The sequence below is a fragment of the Hetaerina americana genome, unplaced genomic scaffold (genome assembly GCF_022747635.1).
Source record: "Hetaerina americana unplaced genomic scaffold, ioHetAmer1.1.p SCAF_11, whole genome shotgun sequence".
In the NCBI taxonomy this organism is placed as follows: Eukaryota; Metazoa; Arthropoda; class Insecta; order Odonata; family Calopterygidae; genus Hetaerina; species Hetaerina americana.
The window spans coordinates 40,095,628-40,122,866 of NW_027286181.1; the positions used below are offsets into that span (position 1 = coordinate 40,095,628).

The 27,239-nt window shown below is 36.4% G+C and overlaps 1 protein-coding gene across 1 annotated transcript in view; it reads right to left on the bottom strand.

The window, feature by feature from the left end:
- Positions 1 to 27,239, bottom strand: part of LOC139701162 (glutamate receptor ionotropic, kainate 1-like) — a 469,093-nt gene that overhangs the window by 81,977 nt on the left and 359,877 nt on the right. Inside the window, exons 4-5 of the mRNA XM_071599737.1 lie at positions 25,029 to 25,207; positions 11,924 to 11,977 (exon numbers count right to left, since the gene is read on the bottom strand). Coding sequence (XP_071455838.1) covers positions 11,924 to 11,977; positions 25,029 to 25,207 — 233 coding nt within the window. The remainder of the gene's footprint in view (positions 1 to 11,923; positions 11,978 to 25,028; positions 25,208 to 27,239) is intronic.

Here is a 27,239-nt window from a genome sequence, read left to right on the forward strand (position 1 = left end):
ATGCATTAATATATTAATAATGAATAAAAAGGCAATTTTAGTGTTTTTCCTGAGAGTTGATTGCAAAGTCATATTCTTTTTCAATCGCCTAAATAAAACGAACATGCCCCGTGAAGAAATGAGAACACAGAAAGAATTGATACCAAATTCGCTAATTACTCTCATAATTCAAATTCGCAAATTCGCCAATTACTCTCATATTTGAAGCTTATTATTTACCCTATAAAACATTGAGGAAAACAGACGATTATCCATTCAAGCTGGTATATATCTCTGGACATTAATGATTTCGATACAGTATTTATTTATCAATTTGTTATCGTTCACCAATAATATGATTACTCAAAGGCTTTGTATTTAACTGTTAAACATACTTCCGCAATTCAAATAGAGCATTTCGTTTTTATCGTACATTTAACGTCCAATTGATAAAAAATGCATAGTGTAGTAAAAATTTAACTACCATTACTTTCCAATAAAACTTATTCGTCGTCCCTCTGAAGATCAAGAACGTATCCGACGCACAATCTTTAAAGTGATTGTAAACTCCTAGATTGTAGCTGTAACTACAAAAATTAAAGCTCTTGGGCTCAGTTGTGGTATTTTCTCCGATCCTGACCAAATTAAAGTAAATTATAAGGTCAAGGTTTATTATATTAAACTTGAATAAAGTATCGTACCGGGACAAAATCTTTGGATGAAGGAGAATTTTTATTACATTTAGATGTAAAGGGAAAATTAGAGATATTAAATAAAATGTAAAGACAAAAATAATGAAAATTTCCTATGAAATGTTATTTTAAATGTGTCAGAAACGATTTTTGAGGCAGAAAGATACCCAATCGTAGAGTGGAAGCCTGTAAGATGTGAGTTTGGAAAAGAGTGAAAAATAATAAAATTGGCGGGAAGAAATATTTATGATGTTCTAGGCATGATGGAGAAATAAGAAGAGTTAGTAGACACAAAGTCTGCTTACTTTTCTTCTAGTTTCTAGAGGTTCCCAGCCCAGCGTTTCTAGCATGTCAGATATCAGGGGACTCGGACTAAGTAAACCAAGGAGAGTGAAATCTCTGAAAAATATTTCTCACAAATATACTCAATGCGTAGACACTTTGCATCTCCTAGTGCTGAAAATAGTAAGACTTCTACTCGAAATTAGTACATATCTGCTCCTGTAGAATATTAACTTCCTCTAAATTCCTTCGCAACCCTACCTTGACAAGGAAAAATTTTTTTTTCAGAATCTGATTCCTAACCTACTGCACCTAGGATTAAATCAACGAAACCTAACACGATGTGTATCAATAAATTAAACATAAGCACTATAGAACAGTTTATTCTTCCAGTAATATTAAAATAGATTTGAATACATACAATATTTCAATAAATCAGTCATGTTTTCCCAATGCATGAAATTCACCACTAATTCCCTCAATATTAAAAGTCGGGTTTAACGATCACAGCAATACATCACACAAATGGTCTTTTTCTATATCTACATGCATACCCAAAAATACATCGCAAGCCTCCGCAAGGCTATGTGGCGGGGGCGTACTGGGGTACCAGTCATGCACCCATTTAGTCCATGAATACATATCAATTTATATTTGGCAATATAAATAAATACTGCTAAGCATGCATACCTATATGCATCATATTATAATTGAGACAATTATTATTTAATTTTGGTATTTAAGAAAATATATTTGGGTGAACGGGGTTGGTTTTGTCAAATCTGTGTATCGTAGAAGGGAAGAACTAGGGTATTTGATACTGTAGTTGATGGTGTCTCTCTCTCTTATCTTTTATCATTAGGGCGATTTTACCAAGACCACTTGGGGCCATATCGATTCCCTCGGCGTCGCAAAAATACGCAGATGTGTAACTTCCTGAAAATTTTGACTGCTACCTCCATAAATGAAGTAACTCCCACTGTAATTCCTCCAACATAACCGTAACCTTTACTCTGTTCTCGTAGCAATTTTCACCATAGTTGGTGCATTTTCTAGTTATTCAAATAAGATATTCCATCTTAGAGTCCGAATAATTGACGCATTTTTCAAATGTGGCCTAACTTAGATGGAGCAACACCTGTCTCTCAAATTTTCCCTATATTGCGTCGCAAAAATACGCAGATGTGTAACTTCCTGAAAATTTTGACTGCTACCTCCATAAATGAAGTAACTCCCACTGTAATTCCTCCAACATAACCGTAACCTTTACTCTGTTCTCGTAGCAATTTTCACCATAGTTGGTGCATTTTCTAGTTATTCAAATAAGATATTCCATCTTAGAGTCCGAATAATTGACGCATTTTTCAAATGTGGCCTAACTTAGATGGAGCAACACCTGTCTCTCAAATTTTCCCTATATTTTTTTGGAATCCATCTAAAGAAACCGAGCTTCTTTAAGGCTGACCCGAGAATTCTTCTGCTGTGTGCAGCATATGAAAAGTTTTGATGTAAGCCTAGCACTCGACTGCCTTACCTCTTATGAGTCGGTTAATTTGATTCCATCTATTATATACGTACTTTCAATTTGTCGTGCCCCCCTTCTTCTTAAATTCCAATACTTCAAGCACTCTACGTATTCTGATGTCTAATTTTAATCCAAATTCCTTAAATCGCACCAAAATGTGACTGAAGGGTCACCCGGAAACTGCCGGTGTCCTTATTTCTCTGTAAATCAATATGTTATCTGTAAATAACCTAGGGATGCCGGTAAAGTGGCAACTTGCATATGAAGATGAGTATGGGCCCTGAAACACTTCCCTGTGGCACTCCTGAAGTTAAATATGCCTCTAATTTACTTAGCCCATCGAAGACTTCTAGAATTTGCCCGACGTAAAATGAAGACTTCGTGCGAAATGCGATAAATGATAAACAAATACAGAATGAGAAAACAAAAAATACAGTAAATTAAAAAGATCATGTTGAATGGAACCTGAAATTGCTGAAATAAAAAAAATCCAGAATGAGATATTTAAAAAAATCGATAGTGACGAACATTTGACTGGAGACTATTATCAACTCCATTGGCTCAAATTGAACAGAATTTTGACCTATAGAAGATTCAAAGTATATATATTTTTTTTAAGGTAATCTACCGGTTAAGGTAGGTTTTTGGATGGACACAACTACCAAACAAGCATTTTATTATTCCTAACAAAACAAAAAAAATCCATCATCCTACTCTATATCAGGTCCCTCTTCATCTCTGAGTACTTTCTTCCTCCCTTCATTCCGTCCAACATCCCTATCCTTTTCCTTCCTTTTCCTCTTTTGCCCAACATTCTACCCTCTATCACCGTCTTCAACATCCCACTGCCGGTCAAAACCCCCTTCATCCACTTTTCCTGCCTCCATAGGATTGCTTCTAACAAACCCCTGTCCTCGCCCACCATTTCAAGTACTTCCTCATTTGTTTTCTTCTCTGTCCATTTCACCTTCTCCATTCTTCTCCACACCCACATTTCAAAAGCCTCCAATCTACGTCTATCCTCCTGTTTCAATGACCATGTTTCCGCGCCGTACATAGCTACGCTCTATATCAAAGTTTTTACGAGTCTTTTCTTAACATCCTTACTCAACGTCCCTGTCATCAACTCCCTCCTCCTTGTGAAAGCCTCTTTGCCGAGCGCAATTCTTCTCCTTACGTCCCTACTACTTTGACCGTGTTGGTCCAAAACACTACCGAGATACGTAAACTGTTCTACCTGCTCTAGTTTTTGCCCTCCTATTTTAATGTTAAGCTTGGCCTTTTTCTTTCTAGAAAATCGCATGACCTTTGTTTTACTAATGTTGATTCTCATCCCATACCTGTCGCACTGAATTTCCAATTTACTCAGCAATGCTTGCAGCCCTTCAAAGTATATAAATTAATGGAAATGAAAACGCATTACCGTTTCTGGCTGTCCTAAATAGGGGAAGGTAAGCTTAATTTTTATTAAGTGAGTAGTGGGTGCTTAAAGAGCACACAACTTTCAAGAAAGTAACTATTTATGTTCTGTAATTGATTTTAATATTCCCGTGGCAATTACGTAACTATATTGAACTTTTATGGTATTTGCTATAGTAACAGGAAGGAAGTATGCTGAATTGAAGAAGGGTCTACGGTAATGCCAGATGTAAAGTTGTGTTTTTTTGGAGAGATGTATTTTTAGGATGAAATGTATCGTCGTTCATGATATGTTGATCTAAAACCTACCTTAAAATGTAGACTATCTAGTTCAATAATAATTATCATGTGCCCAAGGATGTGAGAAATTAGATGTTTGTTTGATCGAATCGATTGTTACGAGTGATAAATACGCTGGCCGTAAGCCCCAAACATATTCATCATATTGCCTTCATGCCTTCATATTCTTATTTTCTTTTTTCCGCAAAATATTAAGTTTAAAAGTATCTTTATTGGATAATTCCACGTGAAATTCTTTCAATTTTGAGGATATATTGAAAGGGCGCTTTGATTGAAAAGTTACACATTTGAAGCCCAATAAACTTCATAATTTCTCTCCTCATTGCTTCTCTTCCTTCCAAATCTCAACCTATAAGTAGGAGGCGGGGCATAGTTGGTAAGGAGCGCCATAATGGTAATAGATTACTGCTAAACCAAGGAAGTCGATTTAAAACTGGGCCTCAGTGTGGAGAGCGATGAAATAACCACTTTACCAATAATTTTGGGGACCAAAAATGCAAAGTAAAAGCCTTACCAAGAATGCAAAGTAACAAATGAAATGATAGGGGGAGATGATCATAAGTTTAGTAAAATTATGCAGATTACACCAGTACACCCGAATGAAGTGGGCATCTTGAAGAAGAACATTTGTAAGAAAACAGAAAGTAACTTCTATATGACTCCTGTTGAGAGAGAGAGAGAGAGAAAACCCTTAAGAGAACTGCCTTTCCGTCACCTTCCCACATTCATAGCACGCAGTTAAACCTTTCCATCAAGACACAATGGAGCTGCGGTTAGGTCTGACGAAAGAATTACAAAGACGGACGGAAAAAAATGACTAATCGACCTCTTTTTGACAGAGATTGCGTACCCTTAATATGTTTTCGGAAGGACAGTTTTAATGGGAAAACAAAGAAAACGGTCCTTGGGAGCAATCGTTATTTCAACTTCAAACCCATTTCCCACACCAGACCCCCTCTCCGACTTCAACCCCGCCGAAAAAAAAACACAAAGAGACAAAGGCAGCCTCAATTTCACTCCAGTCTTCCTCCAGCAAAAGAAAGGACCGGTACTCCCCCTCTCCCGACTCCTCTGAAATCCTTTCTCCCCTAGACCGTCACCATGCTTTTTTCTCTTCTCTCAAGCCCCACCCTGTCTGAAAGTCTGAAAACTTCTACTTGCGTCCGTCGCCTCGCTTTTGTTTCCCCTCTGCCCCTTCCCCTCTCCCCCTCTCTCTCTTTCTCCTCCCCGCCCGACTCCTTCAATACCATTCGCATTTCAGCCGCAGGAGTCTGGGTGCGGTAGGGGTGGAATGTGAAGGAGCCGGACGGATAGAGGAGGCCGACGTGGCGTGGGGTGCAGAGGCTTCAAAACTCCTGCAGTCTGAAGAATCCTGAAGAAAATAACCCACGCGGACCCATGTAGGGTATAACTTAATCAGATCAAATAATCGAGAAGGCGCATGCACCATTTTCTTTGTGTTACCGTGATGAAGAACGTGGATTTGCAACCACACACCTATGCTCACCTGCAATTCCTCAAACAAGTTATAGCTCCGGGTTATTTAACGCCTTCGATCAAATAAAAACACTGTCCGATTGCTCAGGCGTGTTTTAGGAAACGTGATCAATTAAAGGTGATAAGAACTGACAGGTTACATTGATAATTAATGCCGTTCAAAACCACCGCTCGAAATGTCGTTCATCAACATCAATGCAGAGATGACGTTGTATTGTCACCGACTGGAGTACGTATCAAGGTATCTGGCGTGCTACGAGAAATATCTCTTTTAAACAATTGCTACGGTATTCTCTTATTCATCGTGGGCCTTGTTTTCAGGGGCTTGTCATTTTTTCTGTCGTTTACTGACGAATCTCAGATGTATTCATTTATTCCCCTTCCTTGATTTAATTGTTTGGCCTTAAGTAAAAGCACTAAGTGTCCATATGTATATATATATATATATATATATATATATATATATATATATATATATATATATATATATATATACACACACACACAAGTATGCACATACAAATGAAACAAAAAAGGATTGGAGAGGCCTGCTGGAATGAGGGTGTGCCTTAGAGGACGAAAGTAGGTTCGAAAAGGAGTTTGCGCACTTCGGGTGGACGTCCAACTTTTTTAAGGAGCTGTCGATGGACTTCATAGTGGATCTCCTGGAGTATTCTCTCCGGCAGGAGGAATGGGCTTCTCTCACACTCCTTTCATCCACCTTTACCCATGCCTCTCTCTCTCCTCCATCCCTCTCACCGCAAGATGCGGAAACTTTTGAGTGAAACGAAGTTTTCTCTCTCTCTCTCTCGGACCGCTCCGGGCTTGTCATCATGTCCCAATGGAAAGTGGAGAGTCTACTTTTGCGCTTAATTCTTAATTTGGGGCTCCATCCCCATGAAAAATTCTTTGATTTGTCTCACTGATTGGAAAATTTCCTTACAATTTTTTTCCCTGCAGGGACTCGGATTAGATGCGGGAGAGAAGCCAGGGTTAAGACTTTTAGAAAAGTAGGAAGCATTCTAGTTAACTTCCGACACCGAAGTAATTGCTTATTCGCAATCGCCGATTGCGGCTACAGGTGCTGCAAATGCTAAAGTTATATCGCACTTATTAATTGACCGCTCGCGGAGATAGGTAAAAAAATCGGTCGAAATTCCAAATCTCAAACTTTTGTTAAGCAACCTTAATCGATTTGATCATTAACTACCACGTTCATTTGCGATTATTGAAATGTCATACTATATCTGCTCTTTTTCTGCAAGAAAAAATGTGAGAATAGGATTCAATGAATAAAAACTTTACACTATCATTTTCCCCACGCTTAATAAATAATCACGAAAAATACAAGTGTCGATTTTTTATTCATTCACACTTTCAATCCTAATATTTATTGACTACAGACCTTTATTTTACTCAACTGCTAATAACTCTCTTGCATCCTGTGAACTACTCAACTGAAATTTTTACTTACGAAAAGTGAACAAGCCAAGAACATACTGTGCAAGGCCGGAGCCAACCAACTCCTCATCCAAGAAATTTCTATGCTTCTCAACATATGTGTGGAACAAAATTACTTCCTTTTCAATGGTACATACTATAAGCAAAAAAACGGTCTTGCCATGGGCTCCCCTCTCTCTCCCCTGTTAGCCGAAGTCTTTATGGACTTTTTTGAAGAAAAGATGTTTGATTCCAACGAAAAACTTATTAAGAACATCGTCTATTGGTATAGGTATGTGGACGACATACTATATTGTTGGTCTGGTAGTGAAAGGCAGTTGGGCCAATTGGTGCAGTTCTTAAACAACAGGCATAATTCAATTAATTTCACTATGGAAATGGGAGTGAACCAGTCAATAAATTTCTTGGACCTCGGGATTGAAATCAAAGAGAGCCAACATGTCTTTTCCATCTATAGGAAACCCACGTATACGGACCTAGTGATTCCTTCTGATTCTTGCCATCCCATTTCCCATAAGCTGGCAAGCTTCCACTGCATGCTTCACAGATTAATCAGCATTCCAATGCCTAAAACTTCCTTTGACCGAGAACTCACCACCATCAAGTTCATTGCAGAGAGGAATGGCTACAACGGCGACCTCATTGATTCCCTATTAAGGAAAAAACTGAGAAAAAGTGCCGTCGAGCTCCACACAACCCTCCTGCCATACTCCAACCCCTCGCGTAAATGGTGCAAAATCCCCTTCTCAAACTCTTTGTCCTATAGAATTGCCAACATTCTACCCAAGGATAAATTCCGTGTTTCATTTTACACCCCTTTTTCCATATCCAAAGCACTTTGCTTAAACAAAGATAAATTTGACATCGAAAAACAGTGTGGTGTTTATGAATTAAAGTGCCAATGTAATGCAACTTATGTGGGACAGACTGGACGAAATTTCGCCACACGCATCAAGGAGCATCGGAAATGTTATACGTTAGGCAACACCACATCCATCTTTGCCACCCACCTCTTGGAGAAGAACCATTCCCCGGATTTTGAATTTAAGCCGTTGCACAAATTCCATAAGAGCAAGAAATTGGACGCTCTCGAGAGTTTAGAGATTATCCAACGGAGAAACCAGAAGATAGAGCTACTTAATGACATTCAGTTCCTCTCGTACCCCTCCCCACTTTTGTCCATTAACTTCCCTCAGTGCCCTTTATGACGACACCTTTCCCTCCCCCTCCTCCCCCCGAAGAGTGAGCTGCCCGCACTTCGGGGGTTCCATTGGTTTTTCCTGCCTTTCTCTTCATGACAACCCCCCCTTCCCCCCGCTCCCTCCTCCCCTGCCACCCCTTCTTGTAGCTTGGTATATATATCCCATCTCCTTGCACTATTCCTCACCTGATGATGATACAGTGTATCGAAACCATGGTCGGCAATAAAGTTTTAACTGTGGAAAATTGCAACGAAGTTTTCATTATGAAATTTTTACTTGTTTGTCATAGGTGTGGGTATTCCTCGCATGACCTTAATTTATATAGAAGCCGATAAAAATCAATTAGGAGAGTAATATTATCCAAGTGGGTTCCTTCCAGCTTTCCAGCGTGGCACTCTATACGGTCTTTTTATATTTTATCCTTCAGTAAACTTACTCTCTATCCATTCCATCTGCCCAGTTGACATAAAGTACCTATTTTTTGTTGATGATTTGGACATTTTATTCCATTTTTCTTTATCAAGGAATCAGACCTCTGTAGGGTACCATTCTAATTTTCACGGAATAAATTCTTCCTGGTCTGTAGTGAATTCATGCCTAGCTGTTGTAACATGGGGGTAACAAACCAATCCATTATGGCTGAGAATTATGCCAGACACTGAATAGACAAAGATATATTAAATGTTTCATCCTCCAATTTATCAAAAAATCAAACAAGAAATTTCAAGGCAATGAAAAAATATTTTAGCAAACGCTGATAAACAAATAGGCGCTCTCTCTCTTCTATGAAATTTCAAGGATAAGTACACAGCAAGTTATTTCATACCACCCTAAGAGATTTAAAATTTAGTTGTATCGAGAAAAAAATTTGACACGAACAGTATAAATGGTTTATACAAAATAAATGCATGAAACATTTGTTTTGAAGGTTTACATAAGCGATGTAAATCACTCATAAGAGGCGTTGCCTCATGTAATATTATCATGCATTCTATTTAAAGAAGGCAGGGCAGAAGTTACAGGAGAAGCGGTATTTTTTTTGAGGTGCAGGTGGTTTCGCGTTGGGAATTGGTAATAAGGGAGGTGGAGGGTCTTAGAAGATGGTAGCGTTTGTAGCATGGGCGGTTGCATGATGCGGAAATGGGCGAAGAAGAGACAAGGTGGCCTCGTCAACTTGAAGATGTCTCGCAAGTTCGACAGGCGGTTTAGCGAAGCGGAGGGACAATGAGGGAACAAAAGTGATGTGAACTAACTGTTATTGATAATTGGGAAGAGTTCACGGATTATATTTTTTATTTTTTGGGTTACGGGGAAGAAACTGGTGATAAGGTTAGGGCTTTTTGGCGGTTTGGTTTGGGGAGAGGAGTGTATTTGGTTGACGGTTTGAGAATTTTACTGTTCAGTAGTTTTTCAGGGTACCCACGTCATGTTGCTGTTCCATGTACTTCTGTTCGGAGGGGCTCTTGTACGGAGACGGAGGCTACGAACTAAGAGTGAGACAGAGATGGAGCGTTTTGTATGCGATGGGTGGCAGCTCTTGAAATGAAGGTATTGTCGGTTGTTGGTCTGTTTACTGTGCACTGAGGTGTTGCATTTAAGTTCTGGAGGTGAATTTCGATATCTAGGAAAGTGATATTTGAATCAGATATTGATGAAGTGAAATAAACCGAGAAGAAGGATTTCATAGAAGAAATGAAAGAGGATAAAGTTTCGCTTCCGTGGTGCGGAAGGAGGAAAATTTCGTCTTTGCAGTGGACCCAGAAGAGTGGTTTAAGAGTTTTTTGGTGGAGAAAGGTATGTTCAAGTTTGCCCATAAAAGGATTGGCGTATGCAGCAGCCATATGCGTACCCATTGCAGTGAAAATTGTTTATAAATAGATTTTGTTGTTAAATTTGTATGTTAGTGTTCTTTATTTGTGTTTCAATGTTTTAAAAATCTATATCAGTGTTTATATATATATATATATATATATATATATATATATATATATATTATTATTATAGGGATGTTGGACGGGATGAAGGGAGGAAGAAAGTACTCAGAGCTGAAGAGGGACCTGATGTAAAATAGGATGTTGTTTGTTGCTAGGGGTCACAAATTATTTAATTAGTAATTACGTCCATCCAAAAACCTACCTTAACCGGCAGATTACCTAATAATAATATATATAAAATATATAATATGTTATAAATAAATAAATAAATAAATATATATATATATATATATATATATATATATATATATATATATATATATACATATACACACACACACACACACAAATTATTAGTCCTAGTAGCCGATTAATAGACTAATAGCTGAATTTAACACAGAAAAATTTATTGAATCAGATGTAGCATTGTGAAATGTTGATCTTTGCATTTGTTTTCAAAATATTTGCGAATTTTTGGAGAAGGAGAAAGCATATGACGGCCTGAATTGAGGAGTCCTGTGGACGGTTTTGAGAGAATAAGGTATTTAATAGAATTTACTGAATGTTATAAAAGTAATGTACGGAAATACGAGTGTCTAAGTGAATGGGATCTTCAGAAAATTATTAACAATTATTAGAATAATGGTATGATATCAGCAAGATTCATTGTCACGAAAATTGATAGAGATTTTTATGTGTGACAGTTGGGTTAGATAGGTTTACGAGACTGAGCCGAAATTAGTGTCTTTGATGCGGAGGACGAAAAGAATGAATGAATAGTGAGTGCGAACGGCGACATGATTGAAGGAATTGATGATTTCTTTCATATCTAGGCCAATCTTTTCATAAAAGCAGTAAGAGATTAAGTACAATACTCATTAGAAGTTTCAGAATTAAAAAGGAATGTCAGAATGTAAAAATGGGTCAGAGGCGAAATTAGATTGAAGTGACAAGGCAGCATGAAAGAAATAAAAAAATAAAATTTATTTTTGTTGCCTCAAACCAAGATTTATTGCGAAACTCACTCGCCGAGAGGGAGTGAAAATTTTATGTGTTTAACGTACTTGAAAAGTAATTGACGGTAGGCATTTAGAAATATTCCTTAGCACAATTATTGAAAGCGATGCTCCTGACACCACGGAAAGTTGCCCTGGAGGTAAAGCATTGTCGACATTGGAAATAAACGTATGTCACTTCCGTATGTGGAAGAGACAGTAAACAAGACTTTCCGGTATCATGGACCTTAATTTACAACAATTGGATCTGATATGTGGCGAGGAACCCTGATAACTGGTATAGAGGATAATCGATTCTGAATTTTGGCATACGGCCTTGATTTATAAAAACGATTCTGATTCTTGGCAGCTAGCCCATACATTTGGCAAACGGCCTTATATTGCGGAAAAAATTGTGTCATAATGACAGAAAGCTCGCTAGAAAAAACTAGCTCCCTTTTGGTTTAACTAGACTTGAACTGCAATTTGCTGGACCAAAAGCTGTCTAAACCTACACAAAATGAATGTTGATATTAGAAAAAACCTCAGGAGTTATATTTTGCATGGTAAAACTAAATTTTTCATGTACCTGCGTAAAAAAATAACTACAAAGAAGTATAATATAAGTCATACTTACAAAGGTGGTGAACATGTAGTGGTATCTGTAGTCATTCATTTGCAGCTGGAGAATCTGTAATGGAGGTAAGAAAGACCTAGTTAATTCCTTGACATTCCGAAAGTTATGGGATAAATAATTGAAATAAATTTAATGCAAATTCAAATTAATGTGAAATTTTAAGCACCATTGTATGATTTAGGTGAAATAGTAAATTTTGATTTTTGTATTCCACCGAGATGGCCAACTATTATGAAGACTTTTTCACGTGGTCTCATGGACGAAAAACTAAAGCTTGATATTAGAAAATATCCTTTATCTACGGAAAAGAGAGATATTCATATCACTTTGCGGGGAGTGTAAACTCGAAATATCAGATGTTCGTAAATACAGCGAGGATGGTTTTGAGAAATAAGGTAATAATAAAAACGCCTGAAATAGAAAGCAGAAAGTGATTTATTTAAAGATGCTTTACTCCCACCTCATTTTAATGCCTTTTAGCATTTACAAATGCTATTTTACAAAGTGCTCTGCGCTATGACGAGATCTTGCTAGTAGACTAATTAACTCTACCTCAAGATAACAAAGTTTTTGCTTTGGGGAACAAAAAAGGACTTTCGAAATCCAATTCAGCTCCTCAAGTACTTAGCCTAAATTCAAGAACGCTGGTTAACGTAGATTTTGAATTGCATTAAAAGTTTTTTCGACTAAGAATCATTGCCAAGCCTTTTGTGCAAGCTTCACATTTTTATGCCTCGATTCCCTAATCAGGGAATCCCTTCGTTCTAAACAACAGCATCCGGGAGTAATTACCCCCGTTCCGGATCCTCATTTGATTTAATTTTAAGATTTTTTAAACCAACAGAACCACGTAGGTGGGAGTAGTTATGAGCCATCTTTTATCATAAATACCGAGGTAATTGGCGCGGAATGCCTCGAAACCCTTCTGCTCTTATCTTAATCCCACGCAAACGTTTCATCATTATTTTCCCCGGAACTTATGATTCTACTCATATTATTTTTCTGTTTTCAAAATTTATTCTTCCATGGATTTGATCTTGTGTTGGTGCATTTAAGTTAAAACCTGACTTTATGAAATTTCTGTGAGTTATTAATTATTTACCTACCGTATTAATAAAGGAAATTCGATTTGTCATGCAAGCTTGTATTTCTTAACTATTACAATTTTAGCAATGGACGAAGCTCTTTACATACACTCCTTTAAATCCAATTCGTAATTAATTCTAATTATACTTTTCCATCCACAGAGGGCCAACTTATTTTTTACCGCGCGAATCATACAAAAGTGACAGTAAGAAATTTTGAGTAAAATATCCTATAAACGTATGATGACATGGAAACTGAATCAAAATGAATCCTCTGTGCGAGTAATTTTGTGAAGTTTTTATTTAAAATGTTGCTGTCTAATAGAAATAATTTTTAACCTTTCCAAAACAAATGTCACAATTTTCTGAATGACTAGAATTCTTTTCTTTCTTGGTAAAATACTCCCCCCAGCTTTCTATGTGCCGTTAAACATATGCGTATACACATTGGACGAATTAAGAAAAATATAAATGAGCACTTATTTTTTTAGGAGAGACAAGAGAAATATTTGCTTGTTGGGTCCATTTAAAACCTACATTAACGAGTAAAGTACATAAAAGAAAATCAACACTACTTTCAATACTTTATTCCAAGAAGCCAGTATTTAAAATAAGAGAAAAACTGTAATCAGTAAAAGTTGATTTAAATGACTATAAATTATTTTTTTACGTAAAAACTACGTCATCCTATAACTTTGCATGGATTCAGTTTCACAGTATTAACAAATTAAATTATTTAAACGGATATCTCATGGATAAATAAATTTAGAGGATAACCATTGCTCTCGTTAAAGTAGTGTTAATTTTGCCTAAAAATTAAGACACTAATTTTTAGATATTTTCTAAGAGGAGATATTAGTTGGTCAAGCCCTGTTAATAATGTTCGGTAACCACTTATGACCGCAGAAATCAGAGCCATGTCATAATTTTGATAGGCGTGAATTAAGCTTTAGTGAAGATGTAACTATGGAGAGAAGGGTGAGAGATTAGGGTCACCTCTAATCAGACACTAGGGCATGTGTAAAATTCTGACGTTCAGGGGAGGGTGGATATTTTTCCCTTTTCTGTCCCTGATTGACCACAAATCCTTCTTTAAAAGAGGATCGATGGGATCATAAAAAACATATTTTTACATCCAGATTTTTAGAATTTTATAATTTGAAAGAGAACAAGGTAATACTATAGAAAAATTTCCACTATTTTTCTACAGACAATGATTAGTCCCTTTCTAAGATGTCCACAAGAGTAATTGAGGACTTTGAAGACACAAAAGAATGACACCGACTTCATGCTAAATATTTATACTTTTAGCACTATGTGAAAAACAATCACCATGTTTTTAACAGTGTCATAATCGTTTGCTTTGTACTTGTAACTGTACACACAAATATATTATTACTAAATACTTCTCTACAATTGAAAGATTTACTAAAATGTCCATTTTTTAAGCTAAGCTAATACCCCCAATAAAATATAAGTGCCGGGTGCGAATTTCGCGTTTTCATCGATAAGATGTTTTCATTTCATTACTCTTAATAATACTAAAAGCATTGTTTTCCTCTATCTTTGGCACAGTCGCCCTCACACAAGTCTTATTATTTCTTCAGATCCGCCCAAATTTCCCAAATTCCATTCCAATGTCTTTTCCTTTTCTGCTCGAACGAGAATGCCATGTTTATTCGGTCGTTAAGATGTCCTCGTCCGAGACATCTGTTTCATTCCATTTGATTGTATTTTTTTCCTGGACGGAGAGAAGAAACGAGCTCAGCAGTTCTTTTGTGCTGTTTTTGTTTCCACTTCATTGGCTTCATCAAATTCTTTCTAGGACTCCAAACGGGGTGAAAGAAAGAGCATGAGTGTGTCATCAACGAAAATAAATGGCGAGAGAAATCCCAGCAGGGTATTTTCTTTTTTAAGTTTTTGTTCGACTGGCAAATAATTATTTAAAAAGCAATCGGACAATGAGAGCACATCATTTCTTAAATCTCATCTTCTTCTGGTACGAATAAAGTCCAAACGAATGACAGTACGATTCGTAAATAGTATTTACCTTCAATTAAAAGCTATAGTTATACTTTTTAGTGCAAAGAATGTCAAACTCTGAATCATAATTACTGAAGAATATTTGGTTTCAAAAATCAATTTTAATTGATTATTCCTAATGAAAATTAATATTTGCACATGAGGTACTAAAATTAACTAGAGAGAATTCGATGCCAGAACTGAAGAATTTGGAATAACGTTTTCCTTGGACAATACGTGATTACATTTTGATAAAGTTCGCCTCTTCTAATTTAATCTCTTTGCCCTATTTTCTATTCTTTATTCATTGTCATCAATGCTCGCACACCGCCGGGGATATTGGGTTCCTTGGACGTATCGTATATAAGAGGAAACAGACGTAACAGTTTATATTAAAAGGTTATTCTCATCTAGGAAAATCAGCGACGGTATCTACGAGCTTTTCAAGATAAGATCGAAGAAGAAATTCCGTTTATCATTCCACTCATAATAATTAATTTTTATATTGAAAGATCTTCTTTGTAAACAACAGATTGTACGCCAAAGCATTAAAAAAAATACTATTGTCTCAGTTTAGAGAAATTTCATAAAACCTCTGGCGGATTATTCAGGCATGTCAATTGCACGTACAGGTTACTTAAAAAATTGAAATTGCGATTTAGTTACAATTTCAATGATTAAAATTTCATTTGAGGCGTCGAGATTAACTGAAAAATAATTGCCTTAGGACCATGGAATTGTCACCCGATGGGCTCAATAATCAAAAGTTGATTAATAATATGAGATGGGTTGAGGATTTTCTCACTTTTCAATTTGGGATTTAGTTCAACTTTTGGCTAATGAAATTGAGTCCATGATGGTGAGAAGGGGCCATTGAAAAAATAATGTCAATTATATTGATGGGAAACTGATGTGCGCAACTTGAATTTACAGGCACCTTTTGTAAAAGTGATGGGGATTACTTTTCTCTATGCGAGTTACTAGGTTGAAAGCACTGTTTAAAGTGATTTACTACACATTGCCTTAATTACTCTGAAGAAAGAAAAACAAACAAAAAGATCAGAATGGAGAGGCCTATTATTACATATGGCAAATGTTCGAATATTATACATTACGTATTAATAAATCCTCGTCAGTGGTCTCAAGGAAATAAATAATAACTGGAACTCTCCAGTGCTATTGACACCGATTCACAGCATTTGAGTGTCCACACCACAGCTATCCGCTTAATGCTATTGCTAGAATTATACTAAAATTGTTTGTGTCATTCTGTAACTGCATATTATAAATCCATCATTAATAAATTTCATTGATATACAATTTAACATTGATGGAGGGGACAAATGTTAAAAAATAGATTCTAGTGTGGGAAAGGAATGATAATTTACATTAACAAGAAATCGCCCTCAATATTTCTAAAATCTAATTATTTCTTTTGTTATAAATGCTTATCAATTACATTTCACTCAGTCATATGTAATAGAAAATGTTTTAATTATTTTCCTCAAATACATATTTGTTGTAGTTTTGCCTGCGGTAATTTTTTTAAGGTTGAAATATTAGCCGTGATATTAAGCCGTATTTATGAGACCCGCTTAGGCTGTGGTCATGTCGTTGGGTGTCACCTGGGTAACCACTACAAAGGGGAGTTTGGAAGTGGAGATCGGGAAACCTTGCACAAAATGATTTTTGAAAGTCTCTTTTAAACGATCATCACTTAAGTTTTGAATACATCCCCAACGCGCGCCGTTAAAAATATTTGGAGTCTCGTGGCACCACTTACACAAAAACTGAATTACTCTGGAAATTGCGGAGAAACATGTGTGCTAATCGCAAGTATTATTTAAGACAAGGAAGTTTTATTTCCACAAAATTTAAAGTAATATCAACATTAATAATGCACCTAATTAAGCTGCACGGCCTGCGATTTAGCGTCGCCAATTTCTGTCGTCAAAATGCCTGATATAAGTATACAGGGTTCGTCTGGAAAATAAGTGTACTGAGCTCAGGAAAAAAAATTTATTACACTTTTACATATCTTAAGCTAATATTCCTCAAAATAGGACCCTTGTGAGTCGATACACATGTTCCATTTTGGTGCGATTTAAGGAATTTGGATTAGAATTAGACATCAGAATACGTAGAGTGCTTGAAGTATTGGAATTTAAGAAGAAGGGGGGCACGACGAATTGAAAGTACGTGTACAGGTATAATAGATGGAATCAAATTAACCGACTCATAAGAGGTAAGGCAGTCGAGTGCTAGGCTTACATCAAAAATTTTCATATGCTGCACACAGCAGAAGAATTCTCGGGTCAGCCTTAAAGAAGCTCGGTTTCTTTAGATGGATTGCAAAAAAATATAGGGAAAATTTGAGAGACAGGTGTTGCTCCATCTAAGGTAGCAGTCAAAATTTTCAGGAAGTTATACATCTGCGTATTTTTGCGACGCCGAAGGAATTGATATGGCCCCAAGTGGTCTTGGTAAAATCGCCCTAATGATAAAAGATAAGAGAGATACAGAAGTATATACGATGTGTGTTAAGAAAGTAACAGTAATTTTGTGATTTCGCGTAGTGCTTTGTACTTCATAAGATCTTGACACAAGGTCAAACGATCAATAAAGACAGATTTACAAGTACAACGCCGTTTGCGTGAAGCTATACGAAAAAAATGCCCGTATTTATGGCGAAACAATTTATGACTTTTGCACCACGATGATGCACCTGCACACACTGCTGACTGCTTGTTCGTGAATTTTTTAGTCAAAAAAGCATTGCAATAATGTCACAGTATCCATATTCGCCAAAAATAGCCCTTTTGTAGAAGTGCGACTTTTTTATTTTTCCCACAAATAAAGAGAAACTTAAAGGACTCTCGCTTTACAAGTATACTGTAGATGAGACAAAATTCGTATCACTGTGAGAACTAAAGCTATACCAAAGAGTTCCAGATGTGTTCCGAGGATTGAAAACGGCACTGGCATAAGTTTACAATTTCTAATGGGGACTACTACGAAGGGATAGCATTGAATTAGGCGAGTAAATAAAAGTGTTTCCAAATAACTCGAATTCTCGTTATTTATTGAACACACCTCGAACAGTACATGGAAAAGGTAAGTACGGAGGGTACTAGTAGGAGTGTTATAATAAAAAGATGAATGAGACGCATTGCTTTTAAAGTGGACTCGGCAGAGATACCTTCACCTGTTTCCCATTCCTATTAACTCGAAACTATCACCATTCAATGGAATAATTGTCAATAGGAATAATTGAGAGAGAGAGCGTCATAATCCCCAGACCGATTGGTTTAGCTTTGGTAAAGAGAGGGATCAGAAAAATTATTTCAATGCATGCTTTAATCTGCCTAGGTTTGATCTATGGATCCAATTAAACCTAACCGCTCAGCCAACACTCATTCGTAGAAATCATGCGAGTTTCCCGTAGTCTTATTCGGAAGCTTACTTCCTTTGCAGAAATGTTGAAACAAATAAATTCCTCCTTGAATACTGTTATCGATCAATCGATATTCGAAATCGTGATTGAATGAAAGTGATGGCGCGAACCTGTTTCCCTTGTTTATTATCTTTACAACTTCGTTAATTAAGTCCAGGTGGTAAATGAAATGAATTTCCCAGGAGAGATAAAAATTAATATTCAGTGGTTTCGTTGCAATTAACTAAAATTTAAACGATGAGAAATTTTGAAAACAGGGAACGAATGCTTTCTCTTTCCCGCATGCACAAAAAATAACCTTGTGTTACGGACAAGCCGAGTTCATGGCAAAATCTTTCGATTATGACTCAGGAGAAAAGTTCTGCGAGCAGTTTGAAATATAAATTCATGCTTAGAAACACAAATCAATGCCGCACCACGCTTGCCGTCGGAAAGATTTTGTTTTCACGAGCAAAGGAGTTTTGGTTGAAAACGACCGATGTCACTAAGTAATTTTTTAAAAAAGACGGGCAAACTCAATCCTGTACCTTTCTTACACCTCCCCCATGGTTCTGTCCCTGAAGTTCTAGTCGGACGCTGTTCCCCTTTGTTTCTGTTAACTCCCGTATTGAGGAGGAACGAGCGGGTTTAGCAGTGGCAAGGTCGTTTAGACATTTTGTCGCGACTGAGACAAATGAGAGGCCTTAATTGGCCCGTTCCGCATAAGGTCAAACCAATTACATTAGAGTGCTTAGGGAAAAAAGGCTCTGGGAAATCAATGGCATAATTTTTTTATTATCTCGCCGGCGTTGGATTTCGAATCAGACCTGTCCGGGAGCAGGGAGAAGGGTGGAAAGGGCTGGGAGGGAGTGGGATGGGCCCCCGGAGAGTGATGGAGCGCCGAGGAATGAGAAAAAAAATTACTTTCAAGCCTGAGAATTAATTTCGGAGCCGAATTCACGAGTATATGGCGCACGGGACGCAAAGTGCGAAGTTCTTCCGCTCTGCTCATGCTATCGCCATGCACCCTGACACGATCACATTATGATGGAAATCTATAAAGTTTTTGACGTTAACATTTTGACGTTTCACTGGATATCTTGGCAGAATTAGCTATTAGTGAGTATGATGGATTCACAGTTTTGGAATTTGCACTATTCCAGCTAACTTTAAGAATTAGCGTTCTCTCGAAACATTTTATCGAGATGCTAAAATGCGAATAAACACCTAAAACCATCTTTGATGAGGGAATATTATTGACGTCTATCTAACCTAACTTTTAGCTGAAATATATGATAAATGTAGCATTTTTATGAAATTATTCCCCAAAAAACAACATAAATGGTACATAATTAAAGTAATGCGCATGATTTTATTGTGATGCGACTATTCGTGGCAGCGCAGTATAATTGGTCGAGAAATGTGTGGTGTCTGCTCTTCTAACTTATCTGGTTGCCAGTTTACTTTGAGCAGTTTGAGAGGAAAGATGTGCCTCCTCACGAAGTGTGTTTTTCTACTTTGTAGCACGGCGTGAAGGAACGTTGCGTTGGAGATGAATATGATAATGTGCCCAGCCTTACGTCCTTCATCGTTACCAACTCCCAAAAGTATGTTACAACGTTCCTGAGAGACAGTGCCATCCAGGAATGTCAGCGTCCCCATCAGGCGTGGCAGAGTAGTCTCCGCAAGTGTATACATAGATGCAGAGGAAGAGTATTTTGAAAAAATATCTAGCAATTGCAAATTTTCGATAAAGAAAGCGATATTTCCCACAGAATGCGCATTGCTTTTAAAGTGGACTCGGCAGAGATACCTTCACCTGTTTCCCATTCCTATTAACTCGAAACTATCACCATTCAATGAGCCTAAGCTTATTTCTATCATTTTTAAATAGAATGAAAATATTTTAACCATTCAGTAATACACATCCATTTCCAAGACACCATCATTGACTTTGAAAAATATATTGCTATCGACTACCTTAAGATATAAAATAATGCCTCAATAACGGCGGCACTACATTACATGAAAGTCAACTACTACACCTATATTGTCTTGTTATAGTAGATTTGTATGCATATCCCGAAGATATTACATTTATTTTATGTAGATATATTTCAACACCCATTCAAGGTTTTAGCAGTAAATAGAATTTTGCATTAAAACCTTACTGAAATACATACCATAAATCTATCAAAAGAATCAGTCATTGGACACAAGTAAGAGGCAATAAGTTCAATAATTGGAAATGGAAGCAACCACCATATAACGTTCAAGATTTTTCATCTAAAACTCTCTCACGCTCATTCTCTCTGCAACAATCCTACAGAGACATCCGTGAGGGAAAATAGTAATTAACTTTGACAAAACTAACCAAAGACTGTCCCACATCTACTAATGCATGTGACTAAAAGTGACGTAATAATTAACCTGGAATTGATGTGCAATTGATGAAGAAATAGATGGTTAAAATAACTTAAATTCCATAAAAATTCAACTTCCGAAATCATTTACTAGTACTTTCCTAACAGAGTATTCTACCTATGCCATGAACTGGAAAACCATTCAATATCTGTACACACAAAATTCCTAAAAACGTGCAAAATTTACTACTGTTTGGCTGGGCTTGGAAAAACAACTACTAATCTTACGCTATCTTAAAATATCTACATCTAAATCAATGCCCTGTAAGCCACCAAAAAGGTGTGTGGCAGGGGGTGCAGTACCAGGAGGAAAGGGTAAGGGATGAGGGGGTTAGGGTTTTACAAATGGATGGGGAAAGGTAAGGTGAACCTGCAAAATATATATATATATATATATATATATATATATATACATATATATATATAAATATAATCGTATAACCCTGCGCAGTCGCTACCTTGTAGGTTAATACTTATTATGTCAAGCCGGCTCCTGGAGGATTTCGATTACAAGAATTCTGGTCTCTTATTGTTCTCGGAAAAAATGACCATTTAAATCTGTCTGTCCTGCAGTCAATCTCTCTAATCTTACATTCGTGATCCTTCCGCCCGTAATACGTTGGGGTTCGTATTATGTTCTTGATGTCATCGGAAAAGGAGCCATCTTTAAATGTTTTTAATAAGTTTAATCTATATTGTAAACGCCGCTGTGTAAGGGAATCCCAGCCTAAATTTTCTAGCAAAGTAGTTACGCTACTGCTTTGGTCATAGCAATTTTTGACAAATCTAGCCCCCCTCCGCTGAACTCGTTCCAATTCCGAAATTAAATTTATCTCTTGAGGATCCCATATACTGGCAGCATACTCTAGGTGGGGCCTGACTAGGGCAATAAAACATCGTTCCTTCACTTTTTCGTCACATTTACCCAGCACTCTTTTTACAAATCCCAATTTTTTATTAGCGCCGTATTTCCCGTATGTGCTTTCCCCAGAACAGATCGTGGGTAATTGTTACACCCAAGTATTTAAAGGAATCTACCCTCGCGATTTCTGTTTGCTTCACTTTGTAACTAAATGGGGGGGGGGGTGTTACTCTTTTCCCAAAAATGTACAACTATTCATTTTTTCCAATTGAATTCCAATTGCCATGTATCACACCAAGTCTGGATCGCCTGGGTTGTCTGGAAAATATAGACAATCACACTCGTTTTCAATTCAGAATTGAATACTGTCAGCCAACTAAACATTTAATTTATTTACTTCAGTAAAGAGGAAGAGGAAACATTTTTTGAGAAACATTTTTTCTGTTGACAAGAATACCTCGATAAAAAAAGACAAACGGAGTAAACGGAGGAGTAGTAAGTGAATTAATTCATCCATTATTTCATAAAATTTAATTAATTATCAATTTACTTACACATGTTAATTTTGTCACAATAAATGAGAGAAACAAATAAGAATCCACTTGAATTAAACAAACATTATCAGCAACAAGGCAAACATGAAAGAATTACCTCGCACCAGGTGATAAAAGATAATACCTATTGTAAATACTATTAGCCATCAACTCATGCCTCTCATGTCAACTCAGTGAAAATAAATATTTTCAGGTTTTATGCCGAAACTCAGTCATAATATGGCCATCTCTAAATTTATCGAGTACAATTTGTATTGTTAATAGGTAAAGACATTCTAATAATGGTAAACATGCCTAATTTCTCATTTGTAACTAGTACATTATGAGCGCATTGACTAGCACACTGTAGCAAAAATGTCTTGAGATGCAATAATCCATAGATTTTTCTCTTGTATATCATTATTTTTACTATTGTAACTATATTTATTGTAACACTATGGCGCCTATACAGAACGTTGATTTTATTTTGTTGGACTATATAGATTGCTATTGCCAAAAAATTAAGTATGATTCTATTGAAAAATTTGGCAGTAGCACAATTGTATTATATATATATATATATATATATATATATATATATATATATATATATATATATATGTTTATATATAACTGTATATACAAAACAACCTTTGATAGCAACAAACAATGTAAGAGCACATAAAACAATCTCTCACACGTTATTTCTTGATCATTTCGACGGAATTCAACCCCGTCTTCATCGGAAGAGATAGAAGCACTTATGTATATTCATGCACTTCTATTTCTTCCGATGAAGACGGAGTTGAATTCCGTCGAAATGATCAAGAAATTACGTGTGAGTGATCTTTTTATGTGTTCTTAAATTGTTTGTTGCTGTCAAAGCTTGTTATTTAATACTTCCGTATTACTTCGACGAAATTATATATATATATATATATATATATATATATATATATATAAATATATGGGTTGAAAATCAATATTAATAAAACAAAGGTTATGCGAGTTTCTAGAGAGAAAAAGGCTAAGCTGAACATTAAAATAGGAGGGCAAAAACTAGAGCAGGTAGAACAGTTAACGTATCTCGGAAGTGTTTTGGACCAACACGGTAAAAGTAGTAGGGACGTAAAGAGAAGAATTGTGCTAAGCAAAGAGGCTTTCACAAGAAGAAGGGAGTTAATGACGGGGACGTTGAGTACGGATATTAAGAAAAGACTCGTAAAAACTTTCATATGGAGGGTAGCTATGTACGGCGCGGAAACGTGGTCATTGAAGCAGGAGGATAGACGTAGACTGGAGGCTTTTGAAATGTGGGTGTGGAGAAGAATGGAGAAGGTGAAATGGGCAGAGAAGAAAAGAAATGAGGAAGTACTTGGTATGGTGGGCGAATAGAGGGGTTCATTTGGAGAAATGCTATGGAGCCTGGAAAAGTGGATGAATTGTGGGGGTAGTGGGTGGGTGGAAGTGGGGGTATTGATCGGCAGTGGGATGTTGAAGACTGTGATAGAGGGGAGAATGTTAGGCAAACGAGGAAAGGGAAGGATCAGGATAGAAATGTTTGACGGGAAGAAGGGAGGAAGAAAGTACTCAGAGATGGAGGGACCTGATACAGAGTAGGGTGCTGGATTTTGTGTTTGTTAGGAGTCACAAAATGTTTTATTTAGTAGCTGTGTCCAACCGAAAACCTACCTTAACAGGTAGATTACCTTTAAATATATATATATATATATGTATATATATATATATATATATATATATATATATATATATATATATGTATATATATACACACACACACACATAATTTCGTCAAAGTAACATGGAAGTGTTAAATAAAAAACTTGGACAGCAACAAAAAATATAAGAACGCATAAAAAAAACACTCACACGTTATTTCTAGATAATTTCGATGGAATTTAGCTCCGTCTTCATCGGAAAAAACAGAAGTACTGGGTGTATATATATATATATATATATATATATATATATATATATATATATATATATATATATATATATATATATATATATATAATATCTTCGAAATGGAACGCTCTTCGGCGATGCACAAATATATAAAAACACAGATGTAGATTTTTAGAATATAGAGACACAAAGAAAGGACACTCACAATTTGTTATTTGACGTTTCGACAGCACGGCTGTCGTCTTCAGATGGCGTTCTCGGGGAAGAGCGGAGAGGATGTGCGGGGGAAGGAGAGGTAAAGGGACCAATAGGAAATGAACAAGGGGGGGGGGGGATATGTAGGCAGCCATATGATGCATTCATTGGGCTTGGTTCAACCCGGGCGGTTTGAATGATTGGGCCACCCAGATATGCGCCATCTCGCGGGTTCTTACCTCTATTATACTCGCAGATTTGGGAAGGATTTCAATCACCGAAACGGAGAAGCAGTCGTCAAAAGATTGATTGTGGGAAGCGGTGTGAGTAGGGATGGGATAATTAAGAAAGGTGGGAGATTTGGTGGAATATCGGTGGTTATTCATGCGGAGGGAAAGTGCGGTCGTGCATTCGCCCACGTAGAAGGCAGGGCAGAAGTTACAGGAGAGAATCTACATCTGTGTTTATATATATATATATATATAAATATATATAAATATATATATATATATATATATATATATATATATATATATATATATATATATATATATATATATATATACATATATATACACACACACTTTATTATAAGAACACTTTTTCTGGTTTAAGATACTTACCGCACGGAAGAACTGGTACATATGTTTCGGATTTGTATCCACAATGAGCTTGTATATTTCTTTTTGCCGTACTTCACGAAGTACCTGCCGATAGGTTGCCGGAGTTGCCTGCCTTATGTACATTTCCGTCCGAGGTGAGGCCGGGGGCGTCTTGACCAAGTCCTGCAGCTTGAACAATCCTGTAAATTAGAGGAAAAACATGAATAATCCTCTTTATTAAAACACATAGTTCAAGTTTATTAGCAAGTAGACAAGAAGATTGAACATCTAAATTGATAAATGAAAAAGGAAAACTTTGTTCCAATCCACCACTTTATTTCAGGTACGACTAGTTTTGACGCTACGGCGTCATCCTCAGGTACCTTACGCCGGAGCGTCGAAGCTAGTCGTACCTGAAATAAAGTGGTGGATTGGAACAAAGTTTTTCTTTTTCATTCATTAAAATGAACTTCCACAAAGTTGAGGCTGAAACTATTGAGATAATCTAAATTGATCGTTGAATTCGCCAACATTAATTGGCATTTTCGAAAAGAATCTAACTGCAAGACTATAATTAGGAATTCCACAACACGAGTGTGTTTTGCATTAAGGCAAATGAGCAAAACGTGATTAACTAATTATTTTTCGTAGTGCTTTGACGCCATGTTTTTAGAGTTTCGCTGATCTTCAAAGAATGTATAATGATTTATCAGTTAGTTAGAAATGCACAAAAAGAGAAACTAGGGACATACAGAATTAATGTGTGTTACCCCGAGCCTTTCTACTGAAATACAGTTGTATCGCAATCGATGGTGGAAACTACTTCACACTAGATCTTGAGATATTGAAACCTGAATAGAGTCACACTCTGAATGGCAGTAACGAAGCGCTTGAAAGACCAATTTATTGCCTTTGTCAGTGACAATGGCACAGGTTCTGCCTCTACTCTTCTTTAATTCTATGATTTCAGGCAAAAGTCGAGACAATATTTGGATCAATTGTAAAGGGTGGCGCCGAGGTTTCGCTTTTCGCATCGATTGACTGAGTTCACTGGGGAAAGGTTTGCGGTAAGCCGGGAATGGCTTAATGAATCCCAACACCGCCGGAGTTTGCGATTACACCCAGAAACCGGAGAAGCTTTAAGAACATTCGTGAACCTCTGAGAGATTTTTTAGTACTTTGGTTAAAAAACTATGTATGAGAGCAAGATATCACCAAATAGAATTCAACATATAGCTTGGTCTAATTTGGAGTGGTATTTGAGCATTTCCTCATGATGGGAAACAGTGGAGAAAGGTAATTAAAGGCATCCTATCGAGGATTACCTCGGGTAATTCAAACAGTTATTTAAATCCCAAATCCTTTCTGGCTAATAATTTAAAAGATAATTTTTGCGGATTGCTTTGTAAAATATAAACTGATTTCAAAAATAAAACTGTCGCTTATCAATCACTACAGTTTATTCAAGGAATGGGTGATTCTACCATAATGAAATTTACTGCTTATGGTGCCATTCATTTGTGTTTGTTTTGTTGTACCCATCGATTTTCAGTTTATGAGAGAAACCTTCTGGTAAAAGTAAAACATTATATTCTACTAGGAAAATTCATTAAATGCGAGTATTGATTGCTTTCTCATTTATTTTTTTTAATTTTAAATTTAATTAATTAAATGCCAAACAAAGAACATATCCTGTATTTGCATAATAATTAATTTCGCTTAATTTAGACTCCCAAAATTGATTTTTCTCTCACCTTTAAACCAATCTCACCTTTACACCAGTACGAAAGGAATATCTTAAAAATTTCACTAAATATATTTTCTCCATGCATAATTATTGGAGGGGTAGATAAAACCGTTTTCCACAGCCACTACATTTCTTATCATGGTAGAACGCTTAATTCATATATTATCCACCCACAAAAACTTGAAATTCTTAAACGCAACGAAAAATGATGCAACAATGCATTCCATTATACCCACAACATATCATGTATTTAATGTACAAACATAAAATCATTATAATTTTCAAAATAATAGGATAAAGTTACGGCTTCAATAAATAAAGTAACAGGGAAATTACCTCATTTAACCATTCGACACAAAACATACTTCTTACAGGTTTATCCTCTTAGTTAAGTAATTATTGGCCAAATATGAATGTATCAAACAAATGTTTAACATTGAAAAAATTACGAAATATATGTAATTATATAAAGAATATCTGTTTGT